Here is a 23497-nt window from a genome sequence, read left to right as displayed (position 1 = left end):
CTTTGTGATGGCAGCCCTGGCAAACGAATACAGTACTGCAACGGAACTATTGTCAAAATGTACTGTTTGGTGAGAAAGGTGGGGGGCAAAGCAGCAGAACACGGGTAATGAGCTGAGTATTTCACCCCAGTGCCCCCGAGCCCAGACCAACCAAGGAAGACCCGGGCCAGGGGCAGGGTCCTCCCTGCACCCTCACTTCAGCCTCTTCCTGCCCTACAGTCCATCCTCCACACGGCCCAGAGCTGCTCCTCCACGGCTCCCAGCCCTCCCATGGCTCCCCAGTGCCCTCAGGACAAATCCCAGCCCCTCAGGCTGGCATTTGAGGCCCCACCTGCCCCTGTGGCTCCATCTCCCTCCTCCCCTGGGTCACCCATTAATTGAATCCATTCGAGAAGTTTCAATTCCTCAAACATGCCACGCCTTTCCTGCCTCAGGGCTTTTGCACACGCTGTTTCCCCCTGCCTAGACCGTTCTTCCCCCGATAGCACCAATGCTCACACCTTCGGCTCTCCAGGCCTTTGCACAAACATCACCAACACAGTGTGTCCTTCCCGATCCCCTATTTAAAGCTTCCTCCTTCCTCCGTTCCCTGTTTTAGTTTTCAAACCGAGCAATGAATGGCCAGGTGTCCACCCCCATCCTTCATGGGGGGCTCTGGGCTCACGGCTCACTCACAGGTGATTTCCTCGTGGGTGAATCCCAGGACCCGCAGGGACTCCAGCGTCTCCTGGAAGAGCTCGCGCTCCTGGCCCGGAGAGGACGATGGCCCGTTGGTCAGGAAGCGGTAGTGGGAGAACGGCTCCAAGAGGAGGTCGGCTGTAGGAGTAACGGGCAGAGGCCAAGGTCAAGAACGAGCTGTAGAGTCAGACTCAAGTCCCAGCTTCCTCAATAGCCACCCCGGGAAGAGCATCACTTCCCCACTAGGAACCTCGGTCTCCTCCTCTGTCAAACGAGTGGGGATCCATTCTTCAAGGGTTTGGTAGGAAGGGCCGGGCGTGAAGTGGGTATTTAGCACATATTAGACCTTTCCTCTTCCCTCCTTCCATAATGATTCTCTAGTCGCAGAGTTGCCCAGAGAAGGCAGGAGCCGTGCATTGGCAGAAGCAACAGGGCTGCCGGTGCCCGAGTTAGCAGAAGCCATGGGACAGGAGGGGCCGGTGGCAGAGGGTTCGGAAGCCACCGCGAGCAGGAGGCTGGGTGCGGAGGGGCCAGGAGGCGGCCCAAGCTACGGGGTGGAAGAAGCCAGAATGACAGGGAGCCACAGGGCAGCGGGGCCACCGTAGAGGAGATAGCCTTGGGGCGTTTCCACAGCCAGAGGGCTGGAGGAGCGCAGAGCAGGAGACAGGAGGAGTCTCAGGCAGGAGCCATGAGGCAGCAGGAGCCTACAAGCCACGCAAACCACCATCGTCGGGAACCACGAGACGGCAAAGCTGGACTTGTTACAGCACCCGCTGGAGTAAGCAGAGACCCGGAGTTTCAGGAGAGAAGTGTGTGGGCAGGAGACACGTGGCCACGTAGCCGGCATGAGCAAGACCCGGGAGACAGCGGGAACCAGAGGGCAGCAGAGTCTGGGGGTGGCAGGAGTCGAGAGGCGGCAGAAACCAGGGGCGGTGGGATCCGGGAGGCGAGAGAATCCACCACCCAGCAGGAGCCTGACACAAAGCAGGTGCTTGACAAAGGTTAGTGCCTCCCATGTCCTCCACCCCGGGGGGTCCACACGCGGCTAACACCCAGACCCCGGGGAGGGGTGGGGAGCCATCGGACACTAACCCTTGAGCTGCTCCCCGGCGCCTCCCAGCAGCTGGTAGAAGATGTGGAAGCTGCATTCGTCCTTGGCCTGGCGGATGGCCCTCGACTTCTCCAGCAGGTCTGGGTGGGGGGCGAGTCAAGGTGCCGCATGGAGGGGACCCCCCGGCTATCCCGTGGAACAGTGGAGTCACTCATAGCCCCGGCCGGCGACCTGGTCGCTAACTGGACCAGTGGCTTTGGACTTGTGTCACTTAAGCCTCGAGCCTTAGTTTCCTCATCTGTGCAAGGGGCCCGATACTAACACCCGTCCATGAGTCTATGAGGTGCTGTCGGGGTAAATGAGTTATTATGTGTCAAACACTGCAGCTGTGCCTGGTTTTTCACTACCAAGGATAAGAATACCTCCTGCTGTCATGACCCTCCCAGCCTCAGTTTCCCCGTATGACTACTGGGGCTCTCAGCTTCTCCCTTCTAGGAAAGCCACATGGCACGTTTACACACTGAAAATTGGCGAGATGCCTTAAAGGAAAATAAAACACCTGATAATTGGTGTAGCCGTCTGTGTCCTACACTCATGGACCACCGAGCACATATTTTGCACAACTGTCATAATGCAGGACCTGCCTTGGGGAGCCTCGCCCAAGATGGACTGCAAACCATTGACCCAAAACCCTGGGGCGCTAACCTGCTTGGGTGAGACGGGGAGGACCCATGGGAGGAGGTCCCACAGGGCAAGGTGGGGTGAAGGGAGCATGCATGACCTGTGCGACCCTGGGTGATGACAGCCCCGAGCCTCGTTTTCCCCTTCTGTGAAATGGGATGATAACAGCGTCTGCCTCACAGGGTTACAGAGACGAGGAACTGAGTTAACATATGGAGAGTTCTCAAGACACTGCCAGGCACGCAGTAAACCCTCAAGAAATGTTGGACATGCTGATGCTGGTGTGAGGGGTCAGGCCAAGCCCGGGATCCATCTGTTTGACCCCGGGGGTGGCACCTGCCCCGCGAGCACCAATGACCACAGGCTGGTCATCGGCCCCGAGGCAGAGACAGCCAGGCAGGAGAGCCGTGCCTGGTGGGGGCAGCCCCAACTGGATGTGGCATGTGGAAAGGAGAAAGTTAGCGTTTGGAAGCAGGCAGAGAAGACTCCCGGGGTCCGTGGAGGCCTGGGATGGCAGGATGGATGGGACAGGGAGAGCTGTGAGCTCTAAGAAGTTGTGTGAGTAGGAACCGTGATGCAGAGGGGTGATGGGCCGCAGGAACAGTGGGGATCAGGAGCTGGTGGCAGCAGGGGACATGAGGCCTCGAGCCCAAGGAAGAAGATACCAGGTGGCAGCAGAGCCCATGGGGCCCAGCTGCTTGACAGCGAGATCCCGGTTTCCTTACTCCCTAAGCCCTCTTAGGAAAAACCCTTCACTGACACACTGCTTCTCAACCCTCCCCCAGATTACCGGGGGGAACAGTGAGCTTAGATACCCCGGGGATGGGGATATGATTTGTTATGAATATCATCCACATTGCAATGAATAATTATTAACAATATTAACATTATAAGGACAGTGCTAATTTAATCATTCATTTCTAATAATGATAGCTCATATTTTTTTTTTTTTTTTTTTTTGACCGTGCCACACGGCTTGTGGGATCTTAGTTCCCTGACCAGGCAGGGATTGAACCCGGGCCCTCGGCAGTGAAAAGCGCTGAGTCCTAACCACTGGACTGCCAGGGAATTCCCAGATAGCTCATGCTTGAGTGCTTACGATGTGGCAGGGGCCATGCTAAGAACCTGCCTCACTTCAGACCCTTCCAGGGTAGGTTCTATGATCCGTCCCCTTCTACAGAGGGGGAAACTGAAGCCCGGAGAGGTCAAATCACGTGCTCAAGAGCCTCAAAGTGGCAGAGCTGGGATTCGAACGCGGGTGGGTGTGATTTCTTCGCTCGTTCTCTTAAGCTCTGCACTCCTGGAGCTTCTGGGTTTTATCTCTTAAGTTCCTCCCGAGCATGTGTGGGAAAGGTTTGACACAGCTGGCCTGAGTTAGCCGGCTTGCAAGGCCCGCCTCTGGCTGGTGTCTGGGAATCTGGATTTCGGGAGGGTTCCCAGCCTTCCTTGGCTGATAGGAGGGGCCCCCTGCACCTAAACTGTTTGTGCAAAACAACATGGTTTCTTCTGAACACCTGCTTTCCTTCGGGGACTCTGGAATTTGGGTACGTGCCAGGGAGAGAGTGCCTAGGTGATCAGCCCCCAGTAAAAAACCCTGGGCGCAGAGTCTCTGATGAGCGTGCCTGGTAGAAAACATTTCACACGTGTTGGCATACCTGGGAATTAAGCACGTCCCGTGTGACTCCACGGGGCAAGGCCTCTGGAAGCTGGCGCTGCCCGCCCCCCCCCCCCCCCACTCAGCCCCACGCGCCTTCCCCTTTTGCTGCCTGCGCTCGCGACCTTTCTCTATGGTGAAGTCATAGCCGACCCTCCGCCCCATAGCGAGGCTGGCCGGGCCTTCTCCTAAAAGCTCCGGGAGGCCCTGCCCTCCTCCCTTCACGTGGAGGTGCTGCCTCTGCCCCTTCCTGAGGTTCTAGGATCCTTCCCCTTCTGCAGAGGGGGAAACTGAGGCACAGTTTCTGAGCTGCAGGGAGCCAGGGTTCCCGGCGAGTGCGGACGCCTGTTTTCCGTAAGCGGTGAGATCCCAAGAGCCACCCTCCTTGGCTGCCACCCCTCGTCCCCCCCACCAGGCACCCCTCCGGGCGGTGAGGATACAAGTCTCGATGTTGGCACCCACGATGTACCCGGCAACGTCGAAGTTGATGCGGATGAACTTGCCCTGCGAGGGGAGCGGGCGGAGGGACTTAGCCAAGGATCCCGCGGGCCTAGAGAGCACCGCCAACCCACACTCACCCCTCCCAGGGCCAGGGCTGCCTCTTGCTTTCTCCCTCCACTGAACCCCACTCCAATCATGAGGTTCCAGTTCGGGGGGGGGCAGTTCCCAGGGGAATTCAAGGTCCAGGCCCCTCTGACTTCTTTCCTCGGGACCCAGGTCCCCAGCTCCTTCATCTCTCAGACCTAGAAGTCACGGCCCCCAGGCCCCTCCTCCTTCAACAGACCCACACATCCTGCCTCCCCTCCACCATCCTCCGAAACTCCCAGCTCCTGTTTCACTGACTCAGGCCCAGGCACCGCCCTCCCCCAGCACTCACGAATCGGGAGGAGTTGTCATTCTTTACTGTCTTGGCGTTGCCAAAGGCCTCCAGGATGGGGTTAGCCTGAAGAAGCTGCCGCTCCAGCTCACCCTGCAGGGGCGCGGGGGATGGCGTGTCAGTGGGGGCAGCGGGGTTGGCCCAGCTGTAAGGGGGGTGGGTCTGTGTCACAGCTGGCTGAGTGCCTGTGTGTGAGGGGCCTTTGTGTGTCCGGGTGTGTGCCCGCTTTCCCGCATCTGGGTCTTGCCCTTCAGTCTACTGTGAAGGGAACGAGGAAACACATGTGAAGAAACATCTCCAGGATACATTGTTAGTGGAAACAAAACAAAACAAAAAGCAAGTTGCAGGAAAATACCTACAGTGTGATCCCATTAATAAAAAATAAATTGAGGGAAAAGCACACCACAAAACGAGACTCCTATTTCTATAGGGATAGACACATGTCTGTAAACATTTAGAGAAAGGTCTGCAAGGATACACACCGAACTGTCAACAGCATGAGACACTCCAAGGAAGGAGGACTGAGAGAAGGAAAGAGGAATTTCACTTTATCTGATTTTTGTTGTTGTTGCTGTTGTTACAGTGAATATGTACTCATGTATCACTTGCAGAATTAAAGAAAAATCTATACCATGTAAGTAAAGTGCTTCAAACTGTTTGGAAGTTTGGTAGTTTCCTCCCCCAGTCAGGCTGATCCATGGGTGGGGATTTTTTATTTTTTATTTTTTTTAAGACAGGAACCTTTTTTTAAAATTGAAGTATAGTTGATTTATAATATTGTGTTAGTTTCAGGTATACAGCAAAATGATATGGTTATACATATATATGTATATACCTATATTCTTCTTTTTCCGATTCTTATCCATTATAGTTCATTACAAGATATTAAATATAGTTCCCTGTTCTATACAGTAAATCTTTGTTGTTTATCTATTTTATATACGGTAATGTGCATCTTTTCATCCCCTACTCCCAATTTATCCCTCCCCCCACCCCCATGGGTAGGGACCTTATTCTGAACTTCCCTACAGCCACCTCGGTGTCAGAGCCAGGAACATAGTAGGTGCTCAGTCAACAGCAATCCCCTTCCCCTCTTTCCCAGCCAGGCTCTCAAAGACACCAACTATTTCTTTAAATGCCCTGTGAGCCCTCAGACACTAGCCTGAGCTGGGTGTACACATTAAGCCTACCATAACTGTCAGTGTGGGTCTGTGGGTTGTGTGAACTCGTGGTGTCTGTGGGCTCTGTCTACATATATTTAGCAGATCAACAATAAATGGTAGTTGTGGCCTCTGGGTTGTTTCACATTGGGATCTGTGGCCAGTCTGCACAGACACAGTAGGGCTAACAGAAACGGCTGTGTGGTTGGGGTCTGCACATGTGCGGTAGGACCACACTAAATGGCAGCATGGGCCCTAGGTGTGTGCATGCAGTAGGGCTGCCATAAGCAACAGTGGGGTGGGGGGGGGGGCCTGTGTGCACACAGTAGGGTTGTGTGAAATGACAGTGTGGGGCTGGGCGTGCACACAGCAGGACTGCCATAAGTGGCAATGTGGCTTCCTGGCAGGGGTGACCATCAGTGCCTGAGGGGGCCCTGTCTGCCAGGAAGACTGTGGTCTGGGGTGACCCAGGTGCTATTAGGGGTGACAGGACTCGAGGTGATTCCCCACTACTCACATAAGACACGGTGCTGGTGGAGGCCTGAGGAAGTCACAGGACACGAGACACGGACCGGGACACGGACCAGGACACAGCACATGGAACGTGGACAGACACACAGGTGAACTGGTGGTCTCAGGTGGTGGGTGGGGTGAGGCGGAGAGACGAGGGGCTGGGGAAACTGGCCATGCGGAGCGGGGTGGCGTCGGTGGGGTACCCGCAGCACCCGGGGTTTGAATCCAGGCTAGCCCTTCCTGGGTGTGTGGCCTCGGACAACCAACTCACCCCAGCTGTGATTTTGGTCTCCTGTCTTTAACGCAGGAAGACCACACCCACCTCACTGGCGTGTTACAGTAATAGAAGCAAAGGGACTAGTACTATATAAATGCCCACTTATAGAGTAAACCTGGGCATTGCTGGAACCTAAACAGGCCTGACACACAGTGGATGCTCTGGAATGTAAGCACCTACTGTGCGCCAGGTGCTGTTCCAAGGGCCAATGAGGCCAAGGACTGGCCTTCACATTTTTGTGTCTCTGCTCCCAGCACTATATCAGGCACACAGTAGGGACACAGGGGGCATGGGCAGCCAGGAGAAGGCCCACAACTGTGTCCCTCCATGAGGGAGGCAGGGAGTTAGTTATGGGGGGAAGCAGAACCTGAGATGGAGGGGGCCTTGCTGGTGGCAGGGTCCAGAGGACGTCCCAAGGCAGGTCACTTACCGGGACACCCGGCTCCTTCCTGCCCTTTGGTGATGATGCCACGTGGGCGAGGTACTGGATGACTTTCTTGGTGTTTTCTGTCTTCCCAGCCCCAGACTCCCCGCTAAGGGGGGGCACAAAGGGAAATAAAAAGGGTCAGCAATGTTCCAAGGTAAGCCCCGCCCATTCCAAGCAGAGCCACGCCCAGCCAGGACCCCACTTCCTCCAGGAAGTCCTTCAGGATTACTCACGTGCAGAGAATGGACTGATCCTCACGATCTGTAGGGGACAGAGGGGGATGCGTCACCTGGGAGGATTTCTCCAGCGAGACACTGGCTACCCTCTTTTCAAAATCCTTCCCAAGGGCTAAGGAAAAGCTTGGATTTTGACGTGTGACCCTCCTAGATTCTAATACCTAACCCTAACTCAACCTCTCATTGGCTGTGTGACCCTGGGAAAGCAGCTACCCCTCTCTGAGCCTGTGTCCTCACCTGTAAAACGGAGACAACAAACTCCAACTGAACAGAATGTGATTCATTCAACAAACTTCAATTTGAGCCCCTACTGTGTGCTGCCTTGTGCTGAGTGTGTTAAATTCAGAGACATGAGAGTGAGATCCTGGACCCCAGGCTCAGCCTCTAATAGAAAACAGGCCACAGAATGGTAGTTATGGTGACCGGTGGCCCATTGGTGGGTCATCTGCCCAACTTGAGGGCAGAGAGCACAGCTCAGTCCTCACCATCTCCTCCTGCGCTCACCCTGGGCCCGACACAACCCTTCCACAAATGCACACTGACCACCTACTAAGCGTCAGACACTGAGGGCAGTGGGAATTTGCAAGGTCCCTGCCCTCAGGGAGCATCCGCTTGAGTGGGGGATAAAAGCACATAAACTAGGGGAGTTCCCTGGTGGCCTAGTGATTAGGACTCTGGGCTTTCACTGCCATGGCCTGGGTTCAATCCCTGGTCTGGGAACTGAAATCCCCGCAAGCCATGCAGCACAGCAAAACAAACAAACAAATAAAACAACAACAACAACAAAACCCCATAAACTAAAAATGAGGATTTGACAGTTGGCAATGTCTGGAGACATTTTTGGTTGTCACAACCTGGGAGGGTTGTCCTACAAGCCTTAGTGGTAGAGCCCAGGGATGTTGCTTAACATCCTATGATGCACAGGACAACCCCCCACTCCAAAGAATCATCCAGGCCCAAAGGTCAACAGAGCCAGGATTGAGAAGCCCTGGTCTAAAGTCATAAGAAGTGACTGAGGGGAGGGGTCGAGGGCCAGAAGGCGTCTCAGAAAAGGTGCTATTTCAGCTCAGCCCTAAAGGACGAGGAAGCAGGGAAAGAGCATTCCAGGCAGAGGGCACAACCAGTGCAAAGGCCCTGTGGTGGGACCAAGTTGGAGATGTTTGAGAGACAGCAAGGAGGCCAGTGAGGCTGGGGGAGGGGGCAGAGCTGGAGATGATGCAGATGGGTTTGGAGACCACGATTAAAGGGTCTGGATGGTTTTTAAGGAGGGCAGGAGGTCTCTGGGTGGTTTTAAGCCAGAGACAGGGCTGCATTCAATAGGGCCTCAGAGTTAGCGGCCTGGTTTGGGAGCGCTATGGACATGGGTTCAAGGCCCAGCCACCTCCCTGCCTTGCTGTGTGACCTTGCGTCAGTCTCTGAGGTCTTCTGTGCCTTACTTTCCCCATCTGAAAAATGGGGCAGAGTGGTTAGGACTCGGTGCTTTCACTGCAGGGGCCTGGGTTTGATCCCTGGTCGGGGAACTAAGATCCCACAAGCTGCACCGCGTAGCCAGAAAAAAAAAAACAGCCCCTACCTCACAGGGCCATAGTCAGAACTCAGAGAGAATCTTCAAAAACAATCTTTTTTTAATATACCAGCTAGTATATAATACAGTTTTGTGGCCTGTTTTGTATCCAGGGCTGAACCTGGGATCCAGAATCTTGCTCTCATGTCTTTGAATTTCACATGCTCAGCACAAGGAGGCACACGGTAGGGGCTCAAATTGAAGTTTCTTGAATGAATTACATTCTGTTCAGTTGGAGTTTATTGTCTCCATTTTACAGGTTGAGGAAACTGAAGCTTAGGGGGAATTCGTTGGTGGTCCAGTGGTTAGGACTCGGCACTTTCACTGCTGGGGCCCACGTTCAATCCCTGGTCGGGGAACTAAGATCCTGCAAGCCTCATGGTGTGGCCAAAAAAAAGAAAAAAAAAGAAACTGAGGCTCAGAGAGGGACAGCCACTTTCCCAGGGTTACACAGCAAGCAAGAGGCTGAGTCGGGGTCAGGTATTAGAATCCAGGAGGGTCACATGTCAAAACTCACAGTGCCCAGCCCAGGATGAGGACATGATACACAGTGTGACCTACACACAAGCAGCAGCTGGGGGCCTTGGGTTCGAATCCTACCTCAGCCACTGACCCACCAGTGGGACGGTGGGCAGTGAGTGCGCTGCTCTATGCCTCAGTTTCCCCATCTGGCAACCAGGGATAACGAGCACACCTCCTTCATAGGGTGGCTGTGACGTTAAATGTGTTCATCCCTGAAAAGTGCTTGACCCAGAGTAGGCACTCTTATTTTCTTGAACATTTATTCCTAAGTTATATTAACTAGTATAAAAAATATGTAACAGATTATATAACCAAATAAAATGTTACCTCTGACTAAATACAAATTTATAATGTGACTATAAAAACATTATATATAAATATGTTTGAGTGCATAACGCAGGTATTTGCAGGTATTTTATATATATATATATGTATGTATGTATACATAATAAATATCTAATGAGTGCAGTATGAATACTACATGGGAACTATGGAATTTTGGCAGAACTGATCGACATTGTCATGGGGTGAATGGCAGCCCCTCTGACGATCCTTGTGCAGTGCTCAGCCTGCCCAGCTGTACACAGCGACCCCATGCTGCCCATCGTCTAAGGGGCAGCCATTCACCCATGACAATGTAGATCACGTCAACAATATAAATGATGAATGAATGAACACTCTTAAGAATCACTGTTTCAAGAGGAATTTTTGCAAGAGCTGGCAACAGTGAGGTCCCAAATGAGACTTGTTGAGGGAAGGGGTGAACAGAGAGACAGATAAAAAGGGGCCTGTCTGGTAGGACCCAGAGCCTTGCCCACTCGGCCCTCCATTTGTGTTACCTCCTGCCCCACAAAGAAGCCTCACAGTGTCTGAAATCCTTGACCTGTCATCTGATCCTGACCCCCAGCCCAGTCCCCACTGAAGAGGCACCTCCAGCAGCCCAAGCCCCACACTCACCCTGGAGCATGCTTCGGTAGGCCCCCTCAGTCACTGCGTACACGTGGGGCGGCACTTCGTGGCGCTTTTTGCCCCGGTACATCTCCACAATCGCCTCCGTATAGATGGGAAGCTGCTTGTACGGGTTGATGACCACACAGAAAAGGCCGGAGTAGGTCTGCAGTGGGCAAGGAGAGGGCCTCAGCTAGCTGCCTGCCTGTGGCCCAGAGGGCAGCATGGGGCTGCCGTGTACAGCTGGGCAGGTTGTGCACTGCACAAGGACATCCGGCAAAGAGGCTGCCATTCACACCACGACAATGTAGATTTGAACATTTGTTACACACAGTTTCAGGCTGATGGTTGAAAAGAAGCTTTCCAAATTGCACAAAGGTGCTGTACGGATGAGGATTCACACACAGAGACAGAATGTAGGCTCTGTAGCCCTGTCACTGCTTGGACTCGCACATGCGTGAAAGGACCATGTGCAAGTTCATCTGTAGCATCATTTTTAAAACAGCGGAAGACCGGAGACAATCTGGATGCACGGTCATACAATGAATTCCTATGATGCTTTCGGTGTACTGTATACAGGTAGAGAACTATCTCCAAAACATTATCACGGAAAGGAGACAAGGTAAGAACTGTTTGCATTGAAAGGGGTGCAAGAAGAATATTTTTATGAATTTGCCTGAATACACATAGAACATTTCTGGAAAGGTGCTCCCGGTATCTGCAGCAGCTGAAACACGACAAGAGCATGTCTGCAGTTTCTGTTCATAACAGACTCACAGGACCTGCTTCCACGACCGTCTTGGTGGTTCCTTATTATTGGAGGAAATGCTAAACAGGTTCTCAAGGTGAGTGAAAATAAAGATGTAATTTTTTTTTTTTTGCATCCAAGTTCATGGACACCCTGAATTTGTCCACACAGCTGTTGGGCCTGAGTGCAGGACCCTGTAAAGGTTTAAGAACTGTTCCAGCTTGGACAGAGCCTCGGGTAGATAAGACGCACTTAGGATGGATAGAGGCAGTTAGACAGCTAGAGAGCTAGCTGATCACCTAGCTAAACCAACCCAGAGAGCTAACTAGTTAAGTTAGCTGGACTAAGCTAGCTAATCCAGCAGAGAGTTAGCTGCTTAGGGGCTTAGCTAGTTAACTGTGAAACTAGTTAGCTACTTAGCCAGCTAGTTAGCTACTTAGCTAGTTAAATGGCTAGCTGGTTACTTGTTGGTTGGTAGCAGAACTGCTTTAAGCTCCCAGATGGCTAGAGCTTCTCAAGCAGAGCGAGGGTGTGGCCACCACAGGTTGCCCGGCTCCCAGGTGCCAAGCTTTTAAGGATGGGAGGGTGGGTGGCCAGTCTAGAGCAGAACAACCGGTTTGCTGGGTGTCTGCCCTCCCTGCCAGCAGCTCCCAGGAGCTCTCGAGGGCAGTGCGGCCGGACCACATTCCCAGGGAGGGTATCTCATGGCTGCTGGCGCCCAGGCCCCCACTCCTGGCTGACAGAGGAGCCTCCCCGACCCGTGCCACTCCCCATCTCAGCCCCCTCCTGCCAACCATACCTTGTGGCCAGGGCGACACCCCAGATGGAACCTGAGCTGGCTGCCAAGGCCAGGGGGCAAAGGGCAGAGGCTGGTGTGCCTAGAGAGGGTCGGGGACACCTGAGTGGCCGGGGCACAGCTGTGGAAAACCTGGCTGGAAGGGTCTGGTGTGGCTGCCCCAGCCCTCGGGGCTCTGAAGGCAGACCCACCGGGTGCAACTCCCTGCCTCCCCCTCTCCTCAGCCCCGTGACTCTCCCCACAGTCTCGGTTTGCAGACCCACCGGGTGCAACTCCCTGCCTCCCCCTCTCCTCAGCCCCGTGACTCTCCCCACAGTCTCGGTTTTCTCCCTCAGAAACCCTCCCCATCTCATTACAGAGGCTGTGGGGATTAAGGACGATAATGAATAAAAACCAGCCAGCCCGAGGCGGGGCCCCATAAAAGGCACTCCAGTCATGGGTCCCAAGACGCTCACGTTCCCATCCCACCTGAAAGCTAAGAGTTCACTCAGACTCGGATGCCACGTCATCCTGGGTTTCGAGCCCTGTGTGACTTAGCACGAGGGGCTTGCCCTCTCTGAGCCTCAGTTGCCAGTCCTGGTAAAATGGAGCTGTAACCCCCCCCCCCCACAGTCTAGAAGGATTCTGAGAGTGGCACGCCACCATGCATCTTCCAGTGCCTCACGGAGCAGAGAACATGGCCAGTGCCCGGCAGATGGGTTCCCTTCCTGCCCCGAGCATCCCAGTGAAGGGACCGAGACCTTGAGCCACTCAAGGCCAAATAGCTTATTAGCGACAGAAACTGGGTTTCTAGAACCCCGGATGCCCCCCACTCCTTGCACTGGGAAGCGCTACCTTTCCCATCACCAGTTGGCCAGTTAGTATTTATTAAGCAGGGCCCGAGGACGAACAAGGTGGAGCTTGAATCGAACCTTCTAGCTGCGTGGCCTGAGCAAGCACCTTAACTTTTCTGGGTCCCATTTTCTCATCACACAGGGACTGGAACAGCGCTTCCACAGAGGGCTGCTGGGAGCCATCCGCAAGTTCCCGTTGCAAGTACAGGGCTCAGCGTGGGCCCTGGAGCCCTGTGCATGCTATCTATCTATCTATCTATCTATCTATCTATCTATCTATCTATCTATCTATCTATTTGCCGCGCAGCATGCGAGGATCTTAGTTCTCCGACCAGGGATCAAACCTGCGCTGCCACTGCAGTCTTAACCACTGGGCCTCCAGGGAGCTCCCTGTGTGTGCTTAATATGTTAGCTGTTAGCTACTCCTGGGCTAATGGCTTCTCCTCTCCAAGCCGTGGACAAAGGAGGTGATAACCCCTACCTCACAGCCTTATGTGGAGAGGGGGGTCAACAGATCGTATTGGAAAGAAGTTTAGAACAGCTCCTGATGGAGAAAGCAGGCCCTCACTAATTGCTAATGATTATTGTTAAGGCCCTATTTGCTTCCTGTCTGGGCTTCTGGAATCTTCCATCTCACTTTCATTTGTCAGGTCCCAATTCTCTGGCTCTCGGGCCATAGCCTTAGCTCAGGCCTTACCATTTTTTCCCCTGAACTTTCTCAATAATCTTCCTAATGCAGTGGATAGGATGTAGGGTCTGCAGTCAGATGGCCTGGGTTCAAATCCCAGTTAAGCTGGTTTGTAGCTGGTGGGGCTTTGTCCAAATCCTGGCCCCTCTCTGAGGCTCAGTGTCCCCACCTGCAGAATGGGGATGATAGGAGATACCTTACAAAGTTGCCGTGAGGGTTCAGAGTGTTTATTCACAGGAAAAGGGTGGCTCAGTGTTTTGGGTGCCCCACTGATCCCTTGTCTTTGGTGAGGTCCAGGGGAGTGGCCTGGACAGAGGTCTCTTTCCCAGGACTCGCAAAGGCTAGTGAGGAATTATAAGGGCCCAGTACAGCCTGGAGAAGCTGCCAACTCCATCCAGGGCCAGACAGCCCTCAGTTCAAATCCCACCCCTGCCACCAAAAGCTGAGGGCCCCTGAGCCAGCCACTGGCCCTCTCACAACCTCAGTCTCCTCCCCAAACAGGAATCAGATTTCATAAAAAATATTCTAATCTTGTGCTTGTGACCCCTAATGGGGTGGATACTGGGGCCAGTTTATTTATCTTTATTTTTTGATACATCTCATCATTTATTGAAATATTCTTTTATTACTCTCATTAAAGTTTTGTGGTTTTTAAAAAAATATAAAACCAGCACTTTTCCTTTTAGGGTTTTAGCGAGGTATTTTGTAGTTCTTCTTGTGGGGTCAGTTGAAATGAGTAAGGTAGTGAGACCCCAGCCCTCTAAGCTGGTGTTCGGAGCATGACTCTGGGGCCAGCTGCCTGGGTTCAAATCCTTCATGTCCATGTGACCTGGGACCCAAGTCACTTAACATTCCTGAAACATCAGGTGATAAGAACAAGCTCCGCCCCAGAAGTGAGCTGATAACCCACATGCAGCACTTAGAACAGTACTTGGCACATCACAAGTGCTGGATAAACATTTGCTAGCCACCCATGATCATTATTGCTCATTATTATTCTCCACATTCCTTGTCACTCTCTCTAATCCTGTTTGCTCTGAATAACGCTTTGGCTGTCCCTTAGAACCACCCTAGAAGCTTATTAAAAAGACCAGTGTCACACCCTCAGAGAGCCTGATTTAAATGGGGTGAGGCGGGGCTTGAGCGTTGGTATTTTTTAAAAATTCCTAACGTGATTCTAACATGAAGCAGAGTTAAGAACTGCTGCCCTACTCCACCTGTTTGCTTTTAACGTGAGACAGTGAATGCTTAACAGAGACTAGACCATAGTCGACATCACTATCATCAATCCCGTCTTAATCCCAAGAGGCATCAGAGCAAAGTGGTGGGGCCTGGAGCCAGACTACCCACGTCTGCCAAGTCCAACTGGGTGACCTTGGTCAAGGAACTTGACCTTTCTGTGCCTCAGTTTCTCTATCTGTAAAATGGGGACAAAATGCTTTTTAATTGTGCAAATGTATTGAAACAATATATTTTAGAGTGCCTAGTACATGCTTAATAAATGTTAGTTTTTATTGTTATTAAATCTCTCTGGGCCTCAGTTTCCTTTTAGGTATAAAACACTCTACTATTTGTAAGATGAAAGGAAACAAATGCACAGAGCCAGGCAGGCAGTTTTCCATACTCAGTGGCTCCCATTAATTATCACTACAGATCCATATCCCTTTCTCAAAACCTTTGGATGTGTTATGTTTGAGGATTCAGAATTTTTTTAACTTAAGGAAAATAATAAGGAGCACCTACCCTATAATATTACAGGACGCCCCCAATGGGGTCTGAGGCACTCTTGATACGCAATAGTTTATCATGTGGCAAGTAAGTGTAGGCAGAGTCATACGACATGGGATAAAGATTATAAATAGCCTCAGGTTGGTTCAAGTTGTGGTGCTGACACCCAGACCCACACCCCGGGCAATGCCCTCCCGGGGAAGGAGGCCACTCACATAGATGAGGCCGGAGTAGTACCGCTCGCGGAGGTTGTGCAGCACGGAGGCCTCGTTGAGGCAGGTCAGCTCAGCCATGTCCTCGGCCTTGCTGAACTTGGGTGGGTTCATGCGCTGGATCTGGTCCCGCGGCAGCCGCAGCCGCCGCCCGCTCTCCGCCAGCTCCACCTCGGCTTCTTCCTCGCCCTCGTCCCGCAGGGCCGCCGCCTCGAAGCCGTGCAACTCCGAAGGCACCCACACCAGGCGCCGTGCTGTCCACTCCACCTGCGGGGACATGGCCGAGCCCCCGGGCACGCTCCCCACGCCCGGCCCACGGGGCGCGAACAGGAATGGCTGGGCCGCCTCGGGCACTGGGCCCGGCCTGGGGGGCACCTTCCGCCCGGGCACCGACACGGTCACTGCTGCCATGGTCTGCAGGGAGAGAGCAGAGGGTGAGGGTCGGGGAGGCGGGGCTCCGTCCCCACCCCAGATCCCCCAGGCAGTCGCCACTGCCTTTCTCCACCAGACCTCAATTTACACTTACACGTCTGCAAAATGGATCCACAGATCTTTCTTTACTCATTCCACCCATTCACCTCTCTATCCATTCATTCATTAAATAATTCTGTGTGTGTGTGTGTGTGTGTGTGTGTGTGTGTGTATGTGTGTGTCCCCACTACGTGGCTTGTTGGATCTTAATTCCCTGACCAAGGATTGAACCCTGGCCACAGCAGTGAAAGCTCGAGTCGTAACCACTGGACCCCCAGGGAATCCCTGATTTAATAATTCTTTAATAACAACCTAAATGTCCATCAACAGATGAATGGATAAAGATGTGGTACATATATACAATGGAATGCTCCTCAGCCATTAAAAAAAGAATGAAATAATGCCATTGGCAGCAACATGGATGGACCTAGAGATTATCATACTAAGTGAAGTAAGTCAGACAAAGACAAATATCATATGATGTCACTTATATGTAGAATCTAAAATATGACACAAACGAACTTATCTCCAAAACTGAAACATACTCACAGACACAGAGAACAGATTTGTGGTGGCCAAGGGGTGGGAGATGAGGGAGGGAAGGATTGGGAGTTTGGGATTAGCAGATGCCAACTATTATATATAGAATGGATAAACCACAAGGTCCTACTGTATAGCACAGGGACCCATATTCAATATCTTGTGATAAACCATAATGGAAAAGAATATGAAAAAGAATATATATATGTATAACTGAATCACTTTGCTGTACAGCAGAAATTAACACCACATCGTAAACCAACTATACTTCAAAGAAATAAATTTTTGAGAATTAATTCTTTAATAAGCCAAGCTGTGAGCCAGGCACTATTCAAGGCATCAGCCATATAGCCAAAAGCAAGCCAGAAAAAGATCCCCGCCTTCCTAAGGTGTTTACATTCTGGCCCTGCTCTGGCTATTTCGGGAGCCATGGCCCTGTGTGGCTACTGGAAAGTTGAAATGGAGAATCCAAACTGAGGTGGGTTCTGAGCATAAGACATACACCCAGTTTCAAAGCCAGTACAACAAAAAGCTCATTCGTGTTTTTTACATTTGATGACATATTGCACTGATAATATTTTGGATATATTGGGTTAAATAAAATATATCATTAACATTCATGTCACTTGTTCCTTTTTACTTTTTTATTTTTAATGTGGCCAGAAATTTTTAAATTACACATTTGGCTGACACTGTATTTGTATGAGTTCGCACTGCTCTAATCCCAGGAGATGGATTCAAAGATAAATAAGTAAATTATATAGTATGTTAAATGGTGATACATGCCAAGGAGAAAAATGAAGCAGGGAACAGGAGATGTTAGGGTTGAGGGGAGCTGAAGTTTTAATTGGGGTGGCCAGGGAAAGTCTCTTTGATGTGGCATCAGAATAAAGATCTGAGGGAGATGAAGGAAGCAGGCCAGGGGAACGTCAGGAGGAAAAGCATTCCAGGCTGGGAAAATAGTTCCGTGCAAAGGCCCTGGGGCAGGTGTGTGCCTGTATGTCTGTGGCATTGTGAGAGGCCAGTGTGGCTGGTGCCAGGTGATCCAGGCGGAGAGGGTGGTAGGTAAGGTAAGATTAGGGACCAAAGGGGTCAGATTGTGCTGTGATGAGGACCTTGACCTCATAGATGTGAGCCCTAGGAGGGTGTCAATCTGATTTCTGTAACTTAGGTTCCCTGACCACCTCTGGTGTAACCCAGAACAGACCTGAATCTCATCCCTCGGTTAGTGGCTTCCTTCCCTGTGACCTGACTTCCTTCTCTTTATAATGGGGAGACTGGCCCCATTCATTCACTTCTGCATTCACTCAACATTCCCTGAGGCTGTTCAAGTACCAGGCTCTGCCCAGAGTGAGTCTGGGGACCCAGAGATAAGTCAGACAGGGCTCTGCTTTGAGGAGCTCCTGGTCTGGGGGTGATCTAGCCTCGGACAGTTCTAGTCTCAGACAGTCAGAACCCAAGATGAGCTGTGAGCTGATAGGGGAGGCACTGGGGGAGCCAGCCTGTGCTAGACCCCTCCCCGCCCTTAAAGGGGCTGCAGACCAGTAGTGAACAGACCACGGCAATTCTACAGCAGTCTAAGCACAGGTCAGGAAAAAAGTCGGCCTCTATTCCCTCCCACTGCCTCAAACGGCCACATCACTGCCTGGCCACCGCCACCCCTGTCACAGGAACCCCCCAGTGTTCTGTCTCCTCCACCTCGGTGCTTCTGCCTCTGCCCTCCAGGCCCCCCCACCTCCGACATATCCCTGGAGAAGTCCCTCCAAACACCCAGCTCCTCTTGGGGCATCCTTAAATCTGGTCCCATCAGGCTCTTGTCTTCGCCTCACCCGGAAACTCAGCTCCAGGCCACATGTCCCTCTTTCCCCCAGACCCTCTCCTCACCACCAGCAGTCCCAGGCCCCCAGCCCACCCCGTGACGTTTGGTCCTGATGCTCTCATTTGGTCCTGATGCTCTCGGGCCTCAAACCCAAGGCCCCTGCACTCAAACAGCAGGCTTCTCCCACCGCTGGATACCATTTCTCCACTCCCCAGGCCCCAAGTTGCCCAGGCTCACCCCAGGCCTACCGTGCGGCCCTGATCCATTCACAGCCAAGTCCCATCCCTGGGACTTTACCCCCACCCTCACCCCACCCACTTCCTCTCCAGCCTGCGGCCTTTGACCAGGAAGGGTTTGGGAGTTTTTTACAATCACCCAGCCCTATGCTTCCCTTCCCTAGAGCCAGGAATCTGGGCCCCCAGTCCCTCCTCCCTTGGACCCAGGAGTCCAGGCCCCCAGCCCCCTCCTCCTCCAGACTCAGGAGTCTGGGCCCCCGGCAGGCTACTCATCCAGGATCCAGGAATCGGAACCCTCAGCCCCCTCCTCCCTTGGACCCATGAGTCCGAGCCCCCTCACCTTACTGCAGGCGGGCTAGAGCTGAGGACGCCTGGGACATTCAGATTCTGAGGGCTGATAACAGCTCTGATGAAGTGGGCCTGCCCCTTTGGCAGCCCCACCCTCCTTAGCCTGCTGGAACACCTTTGCCAGGGCTCATTTCTGTCACCAGCGCAGGTGAAAGCACCTGCCCTGGGAGGGGCAGAAACTGCTGGGCTGGAAAGGAAAAGGAGCCAGGGATCCGCCCCTGCGGTAGGGGTTGGGGCCCTTGGCATCTGGCCCTCTGACCTTAGTCTAGTGCTTGGATTCAGGGGTCCTCTCTGCCCCCAGACTCGGAAATCTGGGCCCCCAGACCCAGGAGTTCCAGGTCCCCAGCCCCCTCCTCCTTCAAGACCCACAAATTCAGGCTCCCAGACACACAGTCCTGGCCCCAGTGCCTTCCTCCCTCCAGACCTAGGAGCCCAGACTCCCAGAGCCGTCCTTAATCAGACCTGGGATTCCTGGCCCCCCAGCGCCTCTCCTCAGATCCCGGAATCCCAGCGCCCAACCCCCATCTCCCCGAGACCCAAGTGCCCGTGTAGCTGTCCCCTCAACCGCGGATCCTCGGGGCTACCTGGGGGGCGCCGGCTTGGTACAGGAAGCGGGAAGATGGGGAGGGGGCACGGGAATCCCCCGTCCTCTTCCGAGCTCTCAGGTGCGGCTACCTCCGCGGTCCAGCGCGGGGCGGGGCCACGTCACGTCACCGGGAGGGAGCCCGGCTCTGATGTCACCCAGCACCTGCCCGGCTTGGGAAGGGGGCGGGTCCTGGAGCTGCAAGGCTCTAGACAGGGGGATGGCGGGAGGCGGGGATAAGCCTGTTGCCAGGTGGGCGGCAGCGGCGGCAGCAGCAGTGCCAGGGGCCCCTCCTTCTTCTGGCGAGCAAAGGTCAAGGACCCGCGGCAGAGAGGGCTGAGGACTCCGGGGGTTCACATCCCGCTCAAGCTTTCTGGGCATCGGCTTTCCTCTCCGCGAATTGAGGCCAATGAAATGAATAAGCCGATGTGGGAGAAAGTGCCCAGCCCAGCGCTTAAACAAGTAATGCCTCACGACATCATTTAATCTCGCTGAACTTCAGTTTCCCCGACCCTGGAAATGGGACCACACAATCCACAGAGAGCACTAGGAGTACCAAAGAAGACGACAAAATGTTTTTCTAGGCTCTGGAGCTTCAGTCCTCTCAGGAGTGAACTGAGGACTAAATAGTGGTAAGCGCACCTACCATGTGCCGGGTGTTTGTTTTCCTGCTTTTAGAACAGCTGTCCAAATTCATAGAATGATCTCAGAATCTCCACTTCTCTGATGGGGAAACTGAGGCATGGAGAGGTGAACGAAGTAAACTGCTCAAAGTCATACAGTCAGTAAAAGGGAGAAATGGGATTCAAGCCCAGACCATTTTCTGTCATTCTAAAGAGGGGATTTGAGAGCAACGTGTAGTAGGTCCTCAAAGATGTCAATTTCCTCCTCCCAACTGGTAATTCTCTCAACCTGCTTCCCCATCTATTAGAGACTACAGCCTTCCTTGGGGGACTACTGTGGGATTAAAAAGGTTAAGGAACTCAGCACACAGTTGGTCTCTGAAGTGTTGTCCTCAACCCTGTCCCCCTGCAGTCACCGCCTCTGTCCAGCCTGTTTTACCCTCCCTGTAAAATGGGTACAATATAACCCATCTCGAGTTAATATAATTAAAGGTAATTATTTAGTTATAAAAATAAAAGCGCCCAAGTACACCGTGGGGGCTCAAAGATGTCTTTCCCCACCCCTCTGTTCCGCCAGTCATGATGATCCCTGTCTCTGGTCCGCAATTTTTACACGTGAAAATAGAGACACTGTCATGTGGGAGCGGGGGATTGAAGGCAATGACTCAGGTATTAAAGCGTCCAAGGTCCCAAAGCGAGCCTCAGTTTCCCCATCTGCGGAGTAGGCCTGGGGCTCCAGCGAGGACCCCGACCCGGCCTCTCACATAGTAGGAGCTCGAGTTGGGGGAGTGTAGGCGCCCCGCCCCACCCCCCTCCCTTCGACCCCCGCTGCCGTCCGGCTGCGCGCCCGAGGTGAGTGTCCGCGTCACCGCCCCTCCCCCGCAGCCCGCGCCGGCCTCCGGAGCCCCGACCGGAGCCCCGAAGCTGCAGTCTCCCCCGGGCCCAGTCCCACATCGCCGCCTCAGGCGGGCATCGGACCCCGGGCACTCACCGGCTTCCAGGGCCGTCCAGAGGCTTCGGCCTGGGGAGAAAGAGAGGAGGGCCAGCCATGAAAGCCCCGCCCACACAAGCGCAGCAGGGGCCAATCGGCGCCCGCTGCGACAAGCTATGGACCCGCCCACGAGGTTCGTGCCCGCCAATCAAGAGGAGCGGCTGGCGGGCGGGACCAATCAGAAGTTGCCGGAGTGTGCCAGCCGTGGGAAAAGAACGGCGCCGGAGCGTGGAGCTAGGCGGCGCGGTCATAGGCGGGACCCGAAGTCTGACAGACAGGGGGTGAGACCAATGGCGAGACTCGGGGGGCGGCCAGGGGCGGGAAGCCCAAGGGACCCGGGTGAATGGGCCGCTTTGTGCGCGAGGCATGAATGAGGGCCTTTGTAAGGGTCGGCGTGGGGGGGCGGCCGGAGGCCGGAATGCCTGGGTCCCCCGGGAGCCGGCGGGCATGAGGGAAGGGAGAGAGAATTCACTTTTGTCGAACGCCGGCCGCGTACCACCAGGCACTCTCCCAGGCTCTCACCCACCCAGAGGTGTGGGCATTACTGTCAGTAATAATAATGATCATTTATTGAGTGCCCGATGTATGCCAGGAGCTGTGCTAAGCGCTTTACCTGCATGATCTCATTTAATCCTTACAACTACCCCTTGGAATTGGTGCTGTTAAGATCTTCATCTTCCAGGTGAGATAAACCGAAGCTTAGAAAGAAGGTGTTTAATTGCGGAAAGTCATGGATCTGGCAAGTGGCAGAGCAAGGACTCAGATCCCGCCAAATCTGACGCTAGAACTTGCGCTCTTAACCACCAGGCTACACCCAGACGTTAGTTAATGCTTCCCAAATTACAGATGGAAAAACTGAAGCTCAGGAGAGGTAGGCACCTTCCCAAGGTCACAGAGTGAAGGCTCCACTGAACCCCGAGGTGGTGCCCACGTCCGAAGCTAGCATGTTGCTGGAGAGCCCTGCACCACTAGCTGTGTCCGCATTTTACAGGTGTACATTCAGGCTCCAGGAGGAGTGAGCAGCGGGGCTGGCAGTGGGGGTGGCTGCTTGGGACTCAAGTCCCAGCCAGCCTGCCAACCTGGCTCTGCTGCTCAACAGCTGTGTGGGCTTGAGCCCGCTTTGCTGGCCTTTTGTGAGGGTCCATTTATTTCTGCATCTGTAAAATGGGGAGGATGGTCTCTCTGCCTCTACCTTCACCTCCCTCTCCCCCTCCCCCCACAGCCTATTGTCCATGGGATCCTGTCAAACTTTATTCAGACTGTGCCCCTCCTCTGCTCCACACCTTTCATGGCTCCTTCTCAGAGTAAAAGCAAAAGTCCTCACTATGGCCCACAAAGCCCTGCATGATGTGGTCCCCAGGGGCCCTGTGTGATACTGTTTCCCCTTCATTCAGCTCCAGTGATACAGGCCTTCTGGCTATTCCTCAATTCCACCAACACTCCCCAGGCATGGTGCTGCCTCAGAGCCTTTGCACTGGCTGTTCCTTTCACCAGGAATCTTTCTTCCCCCAGGTTTTGCATGGCTGCCTCCCTCTCACGTCTTCAGGTCAGATCCAATGTCACCTCCTTCAGGAGGTGTTTCCTAACCATTCTGTAGAAAACATTTCCCCTCATCACTGTCTCTCCCTTTGACTTTGCTTTTTTTTTTTTTTCCTCATAGCACTAGTAGAGGTTTGTTTGTTTGGTGTTTTTTTTTCTACTTGTTTACCTGTTTATCTTCTGTCTCCCCACTAGAACGTAAGCCCCACAAAGGTGAGGATCTTTGTTTTGCTCCATGCTGGCTCCTCCGGGCCTGGCACACAGTAGGCGCTCAATAAGTGTTTGTTGAATCAATAGTAACAAGTCCTTGTATTGTGTGAATTAAATGAGTTAATACACGCAAAGAACTTAGAGCAGTCCTGGCCTCGGGGAAAGACTAAATAAACAAATTATGATTATGATTACTGTTGTTATTTATTGCTCTACAAATGGCCTTCTGATAGCATGCAGGAGAGAAACAAGAGAGAGAAAGTCCAGAACAAGGGAAAGATGCCAGAGAAAGGGAAAAATAGACAGGTAAGAGATGGGAAATGAAGAGACAGAAGGAGAGAGCTGGAGTTGGGCTGAGAGCAGACACAAGTGAGAGCATCCAACTCCCAACGCATTTGCTCAGCAATGGCAATGGTGAGTCCTTGTAGGCAAGAAGCTTTGAGATTGCCATGGCCACTGCCCACTTCTTTGCAGACAGGGAAACTGAGTTCCAAGGAGGGGAGGACCTTTCCTAGGACATCCTCAGTGATAACACAGCTCACGG

General features: G+C 53.2%; 1 protein-coding gene across 2 annotated transcripts in view; it reads right to left on the bottom strand.

Moving 5' to 3' along the window:
* Positions 1–16004, bottom strand: part of MYH14 (myosin heavy chain 14) — an 87566-nt gene extending 71562 nt beyond the window's left edge. Inside the window, exons 1-9 of one of the 2 annotated variants that reach the window (XM_068527447.1) lie at positions 15597–16004; positions 10598–10754; positions 7552–7579; positions 7322–7424; positions 6619–6642; positions 4942–5034; positions 4505–4568; positions 1771–1869; positions 676–816 (exon numbers count right to left, since the gene is read on the bottom strand). In XM_068527447.1, coding sequence (XP_068383548.1) covers positions 676–816; positions 1771–1869; positions 4505–4568; positions 4942–5034; positions 6619–6642; positions 7322–7424; positions 7552–7579; positions 10598–10754; positions 15597–16004 — 1117 coding nt within the window. The remainder of the gene's footprint in view (positions 1–675; positions 817–1770; positions 1870–4504; positions 4569–4941; positions 5035–6618; positions 6643–7321; positions 7425–7551; positions 7580–10597; positions 10755–15596) is intronic. The other variant, XM_068527448.1, reaches the window with a different exon arrangement.
* Positions 16005–23497: the final 7493 nt, after the last annotated feature.

The sequence above is a fragment of the Eschrichtius robustus genome, chromosome 19 (assembly GCF_028021215.1).
Source record: "Eschrichtius robustus isolate mEscRob2 chromosome 19, mEscRob2.pri, whole genome shotgun sequence".
Classification (NCBI taxonomy): Eukaryota; Metazoa; Chordata; class Mammalia; order Artiodactyla; family Eschrichtiidae; genus Eschrichtius; species Eschrichtius robustus.
This window is presented reverse-complemented; position numbering and strand designations above follow the sequence as displayed.